The sequence below is a fragment of the Grammomys surdaster genome, unplaced genomic scaffold (assembly GCF_004785775.1).
Source record: "Grammomys surdaster isolate TR1022 unplaced genomic scaffold, NIH_TR_1.0 554, whole genome shotgun sequence".
In the NCBI taxonomy this organism is placed as follows: Eukaryota; Metazoa; Chordata; class Mammalia; order Rodentia; family Muridae; genus Grammomys; species Grammomys surdaster.
The window spans coordinates 694,545-709,028 of NW_021604973.1; the positions used below are offsets into that span (position 1 = coordinate 694,545).

At 47.8% G+C, this 14,484-nt stretch overlaps 1 protein-coding gene across 2 annotated transcripts in view; it reads left to right on the forward strand.

Annotated features, from left to right (window-relative positions):
* Nucleotides 1-14,484, forward strand: part of LOC114633209 (carboxyl-terminal PDZ ligand of neuronal nitric oxide synthase protein-like) — a 280,780-nt gene that overhangs the window by 247,493 nt on the left and 18,803 nt on the right. For both annotated transcript variants that reach the window (XM_028781825.1, XM_028781826.1), the window contains exons 7-10: nucleotides 2,488-2,654; nucleotides 4,100-4,276; nucleotides 11,330-11,495; nucleotides 12,863-13,015. In XM_028781825.1, the coding sequence (XP_028637658.1) occupies nucleotides 2,488-2,654; nucleotides 4,100-4,276; nucleotides 11,330-11,495; nucleotides 12,863-13,015 (663 nt within the window). The remainder of the gene's footprint in view (nucleotides 1-2,487; nucleotides 2,655-4,099; nucleotides 4,277-11,329; nucleotides 11,496-12,862; nucleotides 13,016-14,484) is intronic.

Here is a 14,484-nt window from a genome sequence, read left to right on the forward strand (position 1 = left end):
TGTTTGGGAGCCTTTCAATGAATGTAGTGTTTATCTTTCCAGTGGAGCCCTGCCTGTGGTGGATGGCAGGCCCGTTATTGTACAGAGGAAACTTATTTACACTTGGAGATTGGAAAGGGCAAGGCTGGAGACTCCCCTGGCTTCTTGATGTCAGTGCTTTCTCTTTCTGGATTCATCGAGGATTTTAGTGCTGTTATTCACTGGCACCCCTGTCTCTTCTCCCCTTCCCTGCTCTGTGCCTGTCTTTCTTCTTTCCCTCCTTCTTCTGCTCCCTATGCAGTGGGGGAGGTATATCTTTTGAATCTTTTGGCAGCAGCTGCCCTTGGCTATCCCTGAGGATCAGCGCAAGATGGGGCCACTGCTTTCAAGTCTTTATTGCCTGTTTGTGTAGCATACCTACCCACTTTCAGAATCCTCCTGGAGAAGGTTTCCTGGGAGAGATCTCGTTTCCTTGGAGGTATGCCTTCTCCTATGTAGCAACTGTCCAGCATGTGTGTGGGGACTGGGAGGCCTTTGGTAGGGCTTATTGAAAATAAAACCTGCTGGGGTCCAGCACAAGAGCTCAGCAGGTAAAGCTGCTGCCAAGGCTGGCAACCTCAGTTTGATCCTTGGAACCCACATTGCTGGGGAGAAACAATTCATGCCAGTTATTGCCTGACCCACACAGGTGCACACTGGCACATCCTCATCCAAACACATACACACAAGTGAATAAATAAATGCAATAAAAATAAGTAAATAAAAAGCTGTGGCATGGTGACATGCACTTGGAATCCTAGCATTCAAGGAGGCTGACACAGGAAGAGTTTAAGGCCAGCTTCGAAAAACCAAAAATATATACACATATATATACAAATATAATTCCTGCATGTGTTTGGCAAGAATGCCTATTCTACTCTGAGCAAATGAGTATGTATGTTAGTAGCCACCTCTCACGTCCTAAGTTAGAGCTCCAGGCTACCTACCTGGTATACCTGCGACCTGTGTCCCTTCACCTTCTACCGTCTCTCATCTTCACCCGTGGAAATGGCCATTGTATTCTCTATTTCTGTCTGTCCAACTTCATTTTTAAACAGGTGTTTCCATTCTTTTCCCCTTGTCTCTGCAATCTGCTTTCAACATCCCCTGCAGACCCTTCTACCTCCTCCTTAAGTGCTGAAGTTTCTCCCGGATGGAGTCCCTGGGTTCTTTTCAGACATAACTGTGCTCGTGGCAGATGTCTGTCTACAGGTTGAACCTTTCTCCATCTCTCCATCCGTATGCTTAGTCCAGCTAGTCCTGAGCTCCGTGTCTCCTAGTTTAGAGATCAGAACTGGTGCCTTAGCAGGCTGCAGTCAGGACCAACTGTGTTTATACCTCTGGGGGGTCGGGGTGGGGGGGAGTCTGGTGGGGACATTGCCTCAACTCCCAGAAGAAAACCAAGCACGCTATCGACTTGTAAATACTAGGCTTATTTCCCCAGATGACTGGGCACATTTGCATAGGAAGTATTTACAGCCTTGTTGGGTAAAAGGACACTTTCACATCCTAGTGGGGGAAAAAAAAAACAATCCCTGAGTACAAAAACCTACCAGTCCCTGAGCATTAAATCCCACCAATCCCTGGGCTTGGATTTAAACCTCTCCAATGCCCACCCTGGAAAACTCCACCCTCAAGAAGCCCTATAAAAAGCCTGCCTCCTGCTCAGTTCCCTGTGGCTTCTCACCCTGGCAGAGGCAGCCACCACCCTCCTGTCGCTCAAATAGACCTCTTGTGTGAGGTTCGTACATTGTGACATTGTGGTATTCCTTGGTTCCTGGTTGTCAGGACATCTTTCACATCAGAGCTGTAACACACAGTTGTTCTGCAAGACAGATACATGCCTCACACCTGGTTGTCTGGGCTACCCCAACATTAGGGATTTTTGTACTCTGTGCACCCTGCTGTCAACATCTTGCTCTGTGTTCCAGCTGCTGCTTGGTCTCTGAAAACTATTAGGGAATTGTATTTGAAGGCAACAGCGATGAACCTAGAGGACCATGGTGGCCTATGCCTGTAATCCCAGCACTCAAGAGACAGAGAAAGGAAGACAATCATAGGCTGGAGGCTAGCCTTGGCTAGCGAGCCCTATCTCAAAACAGCGAAACATGATGACAAACGTAATCCCAAATATAGGATAAGGAAATATTGTCTGCGGACCTGGGAAACTGCACCCTTAGCTGGGATGCAGTAAAGATAGCAGCCTCTTTCTTTTAGAATCTCTGCACCTTGCTGATAGATATGTACCAGGCATCCAGCTTGAGGAATGTTCATTTGTTTCTGGACTTTAGGATGATACTGAAGAGACGTATCATACTGGGTTGAAAAGGTGCATTCGTGTAACTCAAACGGAAGAGTGTGTGACATGTCAGCCCAGGGTGTGCCTCAGCTTGACTAACTGAGAACTAGCACAGTAAAGAGGTACAGTTGTTCCATGTGTCATGGTTCCCTTCCCTGTTGTCCCCACAGGCCGCCAGCTCACGGGAGCTGAGAGGGTCTCCACAGCCACTGCAGAGGAGACCGACATTGATGCTGTGGAGGTTCCGCTCCCTGGGAATGACATTCTAGAATTCAGCCGAGGTGTGACTGATCTGGACGCTGTAGGGAAAGACGAAGGCTCTCAAATAGACTCGACGGTAGGTGATCTTCATGTGTGGTCCGGGTGCCTCTGAGAGCAAGCTGGGTCATAGCTGTAGCTCTGGGCCATCAGTTGCCTCACAGCTCCTGCTGTGGCAGCTTCAGAGTGAGGTACTCTGTCACACAGTGGCAGTGCGGGAGCATATTTCATTGCCTCCTAGAGGGGTCTGACCTCCATGGACTCAGCATCCACTGATACAAGAGAGGGTGCTGTGGAGTTCACTTCTGAGGTGTGTTGCCCACCTGGGGAATCTCATCAATGTTGTGTCCCCTTTTCCTTATACATCGTGTATTTGTGCAGGGCTCATCCAGAAGATCAAAGTAATATAGGTAATCATGTGACTTAGCAAAAACAAACACACACCAGTCTGTTTGAGCCCTCACACCTTGTCTACTGGTTGTGTGCCTTCAAAATCCTTGGATAACAGCTCTGTTGGGTCTGGAAACTGGCTCACTGCATGTTAGAATCTGAGACCACAGTAAGGCAGGCCTCCTCACCCGCAGCCTAGCATTCTATAGGTGAGATGAGTAAAGTGTAGCAGGGCTTCTAAATATAACCCAGGAAACAAACCCCAAGAGCCTCCAGACTAAATTCGAACCTGAAGACAATTAGACTAAGAAAAATAAAAGCCAAAAGGAAAGTTCCTGACCAATGGCACAACCCTGGGGTTCCCAGGCCACACACTGGCACCATTTTTCATCCTCTGTCTCAGATTAGGCCAGCTCATGAGGAAACACCTGTGTAGTTTGGCCTGTAGTTCCTCCTGTTTCCTCTGATGCCCCATGACTTCGATACAAGGGGCAGGAGGCCTTTGTCCCCAGGTGCCTTCTTCCTAAGTGTCAGCAGAGCCACCAGAAACAGAGCATACCTCCCTCACATTGAACTCTGACTTACAGGAACCATCTGGGTGAAGGTGTCCACCAGGAGAGAGACAGCAGCTGTGGTCACCTAACTCCCAGAGGTCCTGCTGGGTCCTTTGTTGTGATATCCAAATGTTCGTACCTCACTGTGAAAAGAGGTGGGAGAGGAAAGAGCATCTGACCCCAGAAGAGGAAGCAAAGGACAGCGCAGAGAAGAACTGGGGCTATCTCCCTCTTTTTCTAATAGCGACACGATAGGTAGCTGTGTATGTAGACATAGATTCTAAAGCTAGAACCCCAATTCAAGGTATATAATTGGAAATAAAGGCTAAGAAATATTTTACTAGCTGCCTATCTCCCAAGTGTCACCAAAGTATGAAGATTAAATTTTCTGACTATGTGGTCCAAGTGAATGTGTGCCAGCATTTCCTCCCTGGGGCCATCCTTGTGTCATTCCAGATGGAACATCTCCAGTGTATGGGTCTTGCTCTGCCCATGAACCACTCATGAATATTATTACAGTGAGAGTGGGACCTCAGCGGTGGCTTCTGCCTATGAGCCATGTTCTGTCTTCTCTTCCCAGGTCCCACCCCATCCTCAGGAGCCCATGCTGACTGCCTCCCCTCGCATGCTACTCCCTTCTTCCTCGAAGCCACCAGGCTTGGGCACAGGGACGCCCCTGTCCACTCACCACCAGATGCAGCTCCTCCAGCAGCTCCTCCAGCAGCAGCAGCAGCAGACACAAGTGGCTGTGGCCCAGGTTCTCCTCAGCCTCCTCCCTTCTTCACAGGCTCCACTCTCATGGGCTTGATGCACCTTCCCTAGCAAGGGGCTCAGGGCAGGTTTAAAACCTAGGGAGCTCTAAGGAACTGCTCATGCTATTGGTTCATTGCTTGTTGGGGTTCCGGAAAGTGAAAGGGGAGGTGGGGGACAGATGGGGACTGCAGTTAAAATGGAAAAAAAAGAACCACATTGGTTCCCCATGTATCCCTCGCTCTGAATTAGGCTTGGCTGGCTTGGCTGAATGTTATTGGATAATGACTTGATCTTACCAAGGAGAAAGAGATGTACACAGCCCCTTCCTCCCTTCCCTGCCTTGTTTCCTTGTGTTTGGGGTGGGAAGGGATGCCCTTGGACATCCCTTAGGACAGGTTTGGTTATGATACAACTCTTAAAATGTCTCAGAGTATGAATTTGTGCCTGGCATCCTTGCACAAGACTGTTGCTCTGGCATCCCAAATACTCTTGACCATAATGGGTACTCAGGCCTTCATTAGTGATCCACGTATTCCACACAGTACTTGATTAGGAATTCATTATAATAGCAATGAACTTTTAGGAATTAGGTAGATGATCTGAGCCATGTGAGAAGGACTGGCTACCTCTTAGCATCAAGATGGAGTTTATGCCCTGAAGTCGGGTTAGACTGTAGCTGCTTTGTGGGAGGTTGGGCTGATTGCCCTTGCTGCTTTCAGAGGAGCCCTTCAGTTTGATTTTTACAGAGGGCACTGTACTTCATGCTTCCTTGGAATCCAGTAGGCTGAGCCTTCTCTCTATTATGGGCAAGTCAGGGATGGTGAAAAAACATGCACACATTCCATATAAAGGTTGGAGTCTGAAGCCAGAGCCAGGCAGGATCAGGACTTATGTGGGTAGGTGAAGGTGATCAGGAAGAGGGGATGGTTGGAGAGTTATCTGGGAAGGCCACTGTATGCACCAACCTTCTGAATCTGCTAGGCTTGACTGCATGCTTAGATTGCCCATGTTCCACAGTATAAAGAACAGGCTTCTCTCGGAAGAACTTACTGATCCTTCTTGTATGTTCTGCTTACTCTTCTCCTGGCTCCTGAGTGAAGCAAAGCCCCCTGACAGAGTGATTCTTTCCTCTGTACACTTTCAGGAAGCATCTGGCAGCCTATCCTTAATTAAACCTGCAATGGTGTGGCTTTAAAGAGCTCTCTTGTCATCTTGCCTTCGCTGACTCTATCCAAGGCACCAGCCTTGTGGGTCACTTTTTGCTCCACATTTCAGGAGACTTGGAATCAGTGGGATGCTGATCCAGGGTGCTATATATAGATAGAGCCTCAGAGGTGGGGTCAGGATGGGAAATCTGACTGAAACAAAAGGATATGCCATGCTGGTGGGAGGATTTACAGGTGTTTCCAGAACAGTGACAGAGAAAGGGGTTGTCACTAATGGCTTCTTATGTTTAGAGAAAAAAATCATTCTTTTTCAAATGAAAGAATCCATCTGTGGCTAATGACAGTGTGGCAGTCTGAGACTCTCCCCCTTGAGGTGGGGGATGATGAGAACAAGGCCTGAACATTTCAGCCCTGGCCCGTCCCAAGGCTCAGCAATTCCCAAAGTTTCCCATTGAATACCGATCCATTCTCCAAGCAGTTCTCTTTTGGCATACCAATTCTCAAGTAATTGTTATTTACCCAAGAGTTGGTCTGATGCATATTCATGCTGTTTTATTATCAGAGGGCATCTGAATTGGAAGTCAGCTCAGCTAAGTGCTAAAGGGAACCCAGTTGCAAGTGTCTACTCTGCACACAGTGTTGTGGCAGTGGAGGGAAGCACTCAGCCTGCAGTCAGTCAGACCCCTAACTTACCATAGGTCTGCTGCAGTCCGGACAAAACTCAGGAGTGGTTTTCTGGCATAGCAAGTATCTGTCTTAATAAAGCATCCATGCCCCTGCCCTATTGCCTAATTGCCTCTCTCCTAGAGGACAGTGAGTCTAAGAAGAGAGTACAATGTAGAGTTCCAGATTCATTTCACAAACATCAAAGCTCCAGATATTTTACCGGGGTGGTCAGCCCAAGCCTCTCATAAACTCAGAGTCTATTGGATCTAGTTGGCAGTGAGCTGCTGGACTCTCAGCTCAATCAGTAATGTGATGAAAGGCCACCATAGGGCATCAATGCCCTGTATTGACACAGTGACTTGGAGGAGAGTGGCAGGCTTCCAGAATCTTTCAAATTAGACTGAAAGTCATTGATGGCTTCTCAAACATAGTCCTCTGCCTGTCCTTGCTATCGTCCTTAGTTGGTCTCTGGCCACCTTCCTTCTGTCCGCCAGGGACACAGTAGGGAACAATTGGACCTCTCGGCTGACCCTTGGCTCCTTGGTCCTGCAGATGGGTTCAGTCCTAACCCAGCCTCTTCAATCTCTCTTTCTCCATAGCATCTGATCCAAGGCCTTTCTGTTATTGTCTCCATCCGTGGGTTACCTAAGATATGCAGGCCAGTTGATGACAGGTTATCCTGGCACCGTTTACACACCTGCAACAGACCAACTGTAGCAGGCTCGGTTCTTCTGCAAGACTGGTTAGTTTCTGGTGAAAAGTCAGCTTTACTTGTTGCATCAGACTACTGCTAGCAGACTGCAGGGTCTCTGTCTTTCACTGGACTCTCAGTAGTCTGAGAATTCAGTATGTCATCTCAGTGTTTCCGATAAGAGCTTAGTTTCCATTCTTCTGAGCTTCCAAGCCTCTGTGTAATACTTTTCAGTTTAAAATCTAAGGGTAAACCCCCCAATTTCATGCAGCTATGTGTGTTCTTAAAGTCGCTTGCTTCATTCTTTATGTCCCCAGTGCATTTGCTCTCACACACCAGTTTGATTTGGCTGTTGCCTTTATACCCATATTTAGTTCCTTTTGATGTCTTGACTTTTTCTAAGGCCTCGAAAGACCTCTTCCAGCCTCACCTCAATTCTTTCAGAGCTGATCTTGAACATGCCTTCCTTGGTCTTAAATGCAAAGGGTCCTTAAAGACTGTCTTAATCGACTCCTGAGTATTTCCAGGTCATTCTTCAGTGTGTAAATAGTGAATTACCCCAGTCCCTCGGAAGTTCTCCCAGCCCAGCATGCGGCTTGCCTGGCTGCATTTGATTTTCCGCTTTTACGATGGACCAGAAGTTCAAGGGTGTGGGTGAACATATAGCCACACCTTGAATCATACCTGGGATGTAGCTAGTGCCTGCATAGCTGCATGCTGGGCCTGCCTGGCTCCAGGATTGTGGCTGACTGACAGCGGTTAAGTGGGCCAGATCTGTTTATCATTTGTCAAGCCCTAGCCGAGCTCTTGGGAAAACAATAGAGAAGCTCATGGTTACTATTTAAAGAGCTCCTTTACTTGTTGCCACTTGTACTTATTTAGGAGCAAGTAATTTGTTATTTATGCTTTGTGCTTTGTGGTCCTGTGTGTGTGCCGTAGTTAGAGAAATAGTGCTGAAATGCTCTGCACCACCACCACCCCAGGCCCTCCATGTCTGCATCTATCCTTGTTGCTTCTCCCAGTCCCCAGCCCTGCCCAAGTCCCTGGCATATGCATGCTGAGACAGTGCTGCCTGCCTCTGCTTTCGTCTGGTATGAGGAGGGGGTGGGGGGTAGGGCGCAAATTGCTCTGGTTATCTCCACTGCCATTTCCATGTGCCTGCCACTCCCTAACTTCAGCCTGGCCCTGCCCCCACTTCTGATGGAGGAGCTGGAGTCCAGGCAAGTAGGCCGGAGAATGAATGACGGTGGTCTGAGGTGGCCGGGTGGGTTGAGGGTGAATGTCAGGGTTTGGGGAGTGGTGTAGAGTTGGTGGTATACATGTTGTTCTGGGATTGGGATACAAAGCGAGACACCAACACTGCGTGTGACTTAGTGCCACATTGCTGTGTCTGTGCTACCAGCTTAGTCTGAGTGGAATAGTCAATGCTCAAGGTAACATAAAAGCACTGTGGGCACTTTTGTGAAAAGATATTAAGTTCTTTGTCTATGACTGGGGTCAGAGAGGGCAGACAAGGTGGTACCTTCTGTTCCTGTCATAAATTGAGAAACAGAGACCAAACCAAGGGTAAAGCTAACACTACCTGATTTTGATACACCAACTCCACATAAACTCGGCCTCAGCGTTTGAAGAAGTCTAAGCTGTGTTGTTCTCTTGGCCTGGGATTAGTTCTACAGCTCAGAGCTCTGACCCTCATGCCTGATGCCACTTCTGATGGCTGCAGAAGCAGGTGGCTCATTAGTGCTGGCTTGGGCAGTGACAGCAATTTGTTGTTTCTGTGTTTATGGAGCTTAAAAATATCTGCAATGATACAGCTCTGCACTTGCAGAGGTAAGATCCTTATGCCATCTGGGACAAGAGGGCACTTACACTTTGGGGTGTTTGTTCATGGTACTTGATGTCAATGGGTTTTACCAGAAGCATAGTATTCGAGGGTAATCTCTCAGGTGTTGATAGTGCTCTGCCTTTGGAATTTGGACACCTGCCGAAGAAGCATCTCGCCTAATTTCTGCAAGAAGGAACAACTTTTTTCTTGCTGTTATTTTTCCTAATTCTTAGATGTCACTATGGGGATCTGAGGACTTTTCTCAGTGACCCTTTAGCAAGTGGTCCCTAGTGTTTACGACTGCCTATCTGAATGCAGGATCAACTGTCTCAGCCCCTAGTCAGACCTCTCCATTGACAATGGGGCAACTGAGGCCCAGAGAAAATTGCCTGTACTTGTCTCAGAAGTAAAGACTCCAACATTCCAGCTGCTAGTACCATACTTGCTTCCTAATGGTCTATTCTGTTGGGATGCTGCTACCCAAGGGTGTAACAGGTGTGTAGGGAGCTCACAACAGATGCTAATTAATGGTGTGAAGCCATGTTCCATATTTCTGTCTTACATTTCTATTTGATTCCAACGTAAGTAGAAAGTGAGAGATCTAATCGGTAGATGGTAGATTCCTTTTAAAGGTACTCTGATTTCATATAAGTAACAGTATTGGCCAGTAGAGTTTTAAGCTTGCCTGTCCTGTGCGGGGTACAGGTAGGGGTTTCCCACAGTCATGTCCCTGTTTCTTAGATTCAGTAGGATTTAGGGGAAATTTCTCCATGCCTCAGTTTCCAAGGAAGCTACAGATTTCATAGTCACCTGACATCGGAAACCTGGGCTACAAGGTTACTGACACATCTTTTCCTGGTCTCACCCTCTTCAGATCCCTCCTGTGAATATGGTAGGGCAAGGGAGGGGGGGCATCCTGATCAGGATAAGAGCTCTGTCCTCAGAAGTCCTTTATGGAGGACAAGTTTTCTTTAGATTCATTAGGCATCTTCTCCCTGGGGAGGGATGAGCCCAACCTTGAGAATCCACTAATGGAAAGTGGCAGTAAATCTCATTAGTGGCTCTGCTCAGTTCAAAGCAGAGCCAACTGCAAGGTCAGGGCTTAAGAACTGGACAGAGAAGGAAGTACCCACCATACCCGAATGCAATTTTCTTAGTACTGTGTCCTGAGAAGGCAGATGTGGAGGCCTAGAGATGCCTTGGTCAGCCTCAGCAGAATGTGAATTTCTACAGCATACTGCTTTTCAGAAATCAAGAGCATTTTGCCTGAAAAGGAGCCAGCGAATGCTTCCCCTCATCCGGCTTTCTCCTCCACCCTACATCCCACACACTCTGGTTCTTTGTCAATACCATGGTTTTAAGTCCAGGAAAACCATCTTCCCTGTAGTCTGACTTGCTTCCAGGTGAGCACTCTCATCCATTCCCTTTCTCCAGAGCCTTCTAAAATCCTCCTGATCTACTTCTGAGTACAAGAATCATGTTTGTGTGGTCACTGACCTTGTACCTATTTTCTTGAAGCCAGAGTTCTGGGTATAATTTCTCCCTCTCCTCCCACTGGTTTCACCTCCAAGGTGAAATGCACTAGGAATGGCCATGTAAACACCATTGCCTGTTGAGTGTGCCATGGCTGGTCCCCTGTACCACAAGGATCTGAATAAATGAGGTGCTCACTATAATAACCTCAGCCTTTATATGTGTCAGAAGAACACCTCTGTAAGTCACTCAATAAACATTAAACCCCTTCCGGGAAGGAATCAAGGCTCTATGGGTGTCTGCTGGGAATAAGAAGAGAATAGGAAGACAGAAAAACTGGTACGCAGACATAAGACAAGCTGTAATAGAACCAGCTCACTAAGCAGTATAGTTGTTCTTTCTGTGTCTTACTGCATTGATGTTCAGCAAACTGGAAGGAAAGATTATAAGATTATGCGTGGCAGGTGTGGGGAGATGTTGTGATGGTCTAGTTAATATGTTAGTTTTTGCATTTTATTTTTTAATTGATTTGAGACAGGGTCTTGTTAGGTGTTTCCGACTGGCCTGGAAGTTGCTGTGTAGACTAGGCTGGCCTCAAAATTGTCCTGGTTTCCAAGGACGAGGATTGCAGCAAGTATCCATCTTTCCCGGCTACTTTTGTTTTTTAAAAAAGATTATGGGTAAAGCTTGCTGTGATGCCACATGCCTGGCATCCTAGCACTGAGGAGGTAGAAAGAAGAAGATGACTGTAAGTTCAAAGCCAAACTGGTCTGTATAACCAGTAGCAGGCTAGCTAGGGCTCTATATTAAGAGCACTCATCTCAAATAAAATGAAGTTAGTTAGAAAAGGATGCTGTGTGGGACCTAAATGGCTTCTTAAAATAGAGATGGAGGGTAGTTTATCCACAGGAAGTGAGAATGTCATCACTATATCTTGCACTTGGCATGGGACCCAGGCATGGGACCCAGAACGGTGTCTGAGCGACAGACACATCATGGCCCTTGATGCACAGGGCTGTTGAGAGAGATCCACAGGGCTGTTGAGCCTGTCTTCTCTTGGCTATTTTTCCAAAATTACAAATCTAGGTACCAAATTTTCCATGCAGGGTTCCTTCATCTCGAATTGAATGTGGAAAGGGGTCCTGGCCATCCATTGGCAACTGTCATTTATATTAATGTCCCTTTCCTTTCTTTGTCCCTTCTCCTCTCTGTCTCGCTGCCTCCTCTTCTCTCCAGGTTCACTTGCTGAAGGATCAGTTGGCTGCTGAGGCTGCGGCACGGCTGGAGGCCCAGGCACGAGTGCACCAGCTCCTGCTGCAGAACAAAGACATGCTCCAACACATCTCTCTGCTGGTCAAGCAGGTGCAGGAGCTGGAGCTGAAGCTGTCAGGACAGAACACCAGTAAGCCAGGGTCCTGTCTAGCCTTGGTACCTGTGTCCAAGCTTCATAAAACAAGTTATTTCCATGAACCTGGGATGCTTTGCTTGGAGCCTTTATGGTGGCTTTATATTTCAGGAGAAAATAGTCAACATTGTTATTTGTCTTTACATCTCATGAATTATAGAACTGCAGAACCAGAGTACATCTTGGCTGCCTTCTATCAATTACTCAAACTTGACCTTGAAGGTCCCCCAGAGACACAACCACATTCATCTGCTCTCTCCTGGCAGGGAGCTTAGCCACTCTATATTCAAAAAAAGCCTATTTCTTCCTCAGAGGGATTTCCCAATGAACATGTACTGAGTCTATATGGTGCATCATGTTGTGAGCTCTCGGGGACCTACAAACTCCTCCGTAGCTGATTCTCTGCCCTATAAAGTTCACTCACTGTTCTGTTGCACAGAGAAATGTATATCCATGTAACCGATAAAGTAGCTGAGTAATTATAAACAGAGTGACAGTAACTAGACTGTACAGTCCCTAGTCTGAGATATTCTTTCTGCTTCTATACCAGATACCTCCAAGCTGGACTGGGAAGCAATAGGGAGTCTAGGTCCAGGCCTTCATCGTAAACTTACCTATTGGTAGTTCTGGGTATGCTTGAAGTCTGTCTTGACTGTGGTCTGACAAATCCCTGTTAGCTATTACAAAAATAATTGTGAGAATATTTTCTTTTTAATGTATAAGCTTGTTTATTCTCTGTAGTGGTAGATGCCCCTTGCACAACTGAGGAAATACACTCAGGGAGCTTTAATATGTAGCTCAGAGTCACACCGTGAGCAAACAGTGAATGAAGCCTAGACCCGTACTTAGTCATTGCAAATCTAATGTGTTTCTAGCTATCCTAGGAGTTCCCTCAAGCGACTCCCTTAGCTACTACACAGTCCAGCCCGTTGAGGTTCCTCAGCAGTAGTCAAAGACAGGACTGAGCATCTGAAAGGTATAGCTGGGAGCCACTGTGTGTAACCTAGTGTCTACGTTCCTCTCTGACAACGTTCCACTGTTACCCCTTACTTGGAGGAGGCTGGGTTGGTACCTCCCCTCAACCCCCAACACAAATCCACTCCAGGGCATTCAGTAGCCTTCCCAACTCTCTGCAAGCTGCTCTTCTGTACCCAGGTGCATCTGATGCTGCAGGATGAAGAGAAAGAGTACTGGGTTAATCTGTAAAAACCTCTGAGTGATGCTACAGTGTCAGTCAGGCAAAGACCCTTTCAGGAACTAGAGTTGTCATATCCAGGCCTTTCCACACTACAGGGATTAACAGATGAGCTCACATTTGAAGACTTGACTAACCCTGCCTCTCCTTGCCTTTTATTTTCCTGCAGTGGGCTCCCAGGACAGCTTGTTGGAGATCACCTTCCGTTCAGGTGCCCTGCCTGTGCTCTGTGAATCCACCACCCCTAAGCCAGAGGACCTTCACTCACCACTGCTGGGGGCTGGCTTGGCTGACTTTGCCAACTCAGCAGGCAGCCCCTTAGGTAGGCGTGACTGCTTGGTGAAGCTGGAGTGCTTTCGTTTCCTCCCATCTGAGGATACCCAGCCAGTGGTACAGGGTGAGCCGCTCCTAGGTGGCCTGGAGCTCATCAAGTTTCGAGAGTCAGGCATCGCCTCAGAGTATGAGTCCAACACAGATGAAAGCGAGGAGCGTGACTCATGGTCGCAGGAAGAACTGCCGCGCCTGCTCAATGTCCTACAGCGGCAGGAGTTGGGTGACAGTTTGGATGATGAGATCGCCGTGTAGGTGCTGGGCAAGGAGCTGGTGAAGGTGGCAGCATGATGCCAAGGGGGTCAAGTCTGCCTGTCCCTGGCTGGGGATGCCCAGGGAAAAGCGCTGCTAGGAATAACAACCAGGGCTGAGAGTGTAGGGTTTCAGAAGAGGGTTGGGATTTTGCTTTGGAAGGTAAATGGGGGGAAGAAATTGGATACCTAGAGACAGGAAATCAGCACCTGCATTCTGCTAATGACTGAATGGAATGGAGGCAGGGCTTTCCAGAACCCGGGGCCTTGGGATGGGTCGGTCTTCAGAACCACAGTTCTGGAAGGCCTGTTGCTCCCACTGTGATTGTCAGGTTCTACTCAATCTGGTCGCCATGTCTCAGTGACCTACACTCTGCTGTCTCTGTGGTGCAGACCATGAAAGGAAGCCATTGGTACCTTCTCGGGTACTTAGTTTTTGGATATCAGGATGCTACAAGTTGCCTAACCTCCCTTAAGCTGTAGAATTCCTTCCCCAGGCCATGGCTGAGTGTGTAGAGGTTGGATGATTCCCTGGGCTGCTGGGAAAGTGAGGCTCTGCCATTCAGTGAGTTTGGAGGTGACAGGAGTCACAAGTCACAGTGGATAAACCAGGAATTTACTCTAGCTGGGTGTTGGATGTTGCTTCTGAGGAACCTAGGAGTGTTAATAGGATTGAGGACCCTGCTGGGAGAGCCTAGGGGAGGGTTAGCCTAGGGAGGGTTAGCCTAGGGGAGGGTTAGCCTAGGGAGGGTTAGCCTAGGGGTGGTTAGCCTAGGGTGGTGCTGATGGTTGCTGCAGCTCATGTAGGTCTGATTCTTCAGTTTGGAAACCCTGCTCCAATCCATCTCCCGCCTGCATCCCAGCTCACATAAGTGAGGCTAAGAACTATCATAATACTCCCTTTTCTTGCCTCGGGCTGTGCCTGCCTGAGCTTTGGCAGTACTATGCCTTTGTGTAAGTCTCAGAGACCCAGAACCCCCTGCCTTACCTCTCTACCTGTCCCCTCCACTGTGCAATACTGGTCAGATTTTACTGAAAAAGAAGACAGAAAAAAGAAAGAAACAGACATAAGCTGATAGCGGAGATGGTCTCCCCTTCAGAATCACTGCCACTTAGATCAGATCAGGGACCACAGCTGTGCCACCCAAGCCTCCCTCTCTGTAGGTACGTGCCTTGAGCATAGAAGTTAAAAGTGCAACCTTAATCTCTT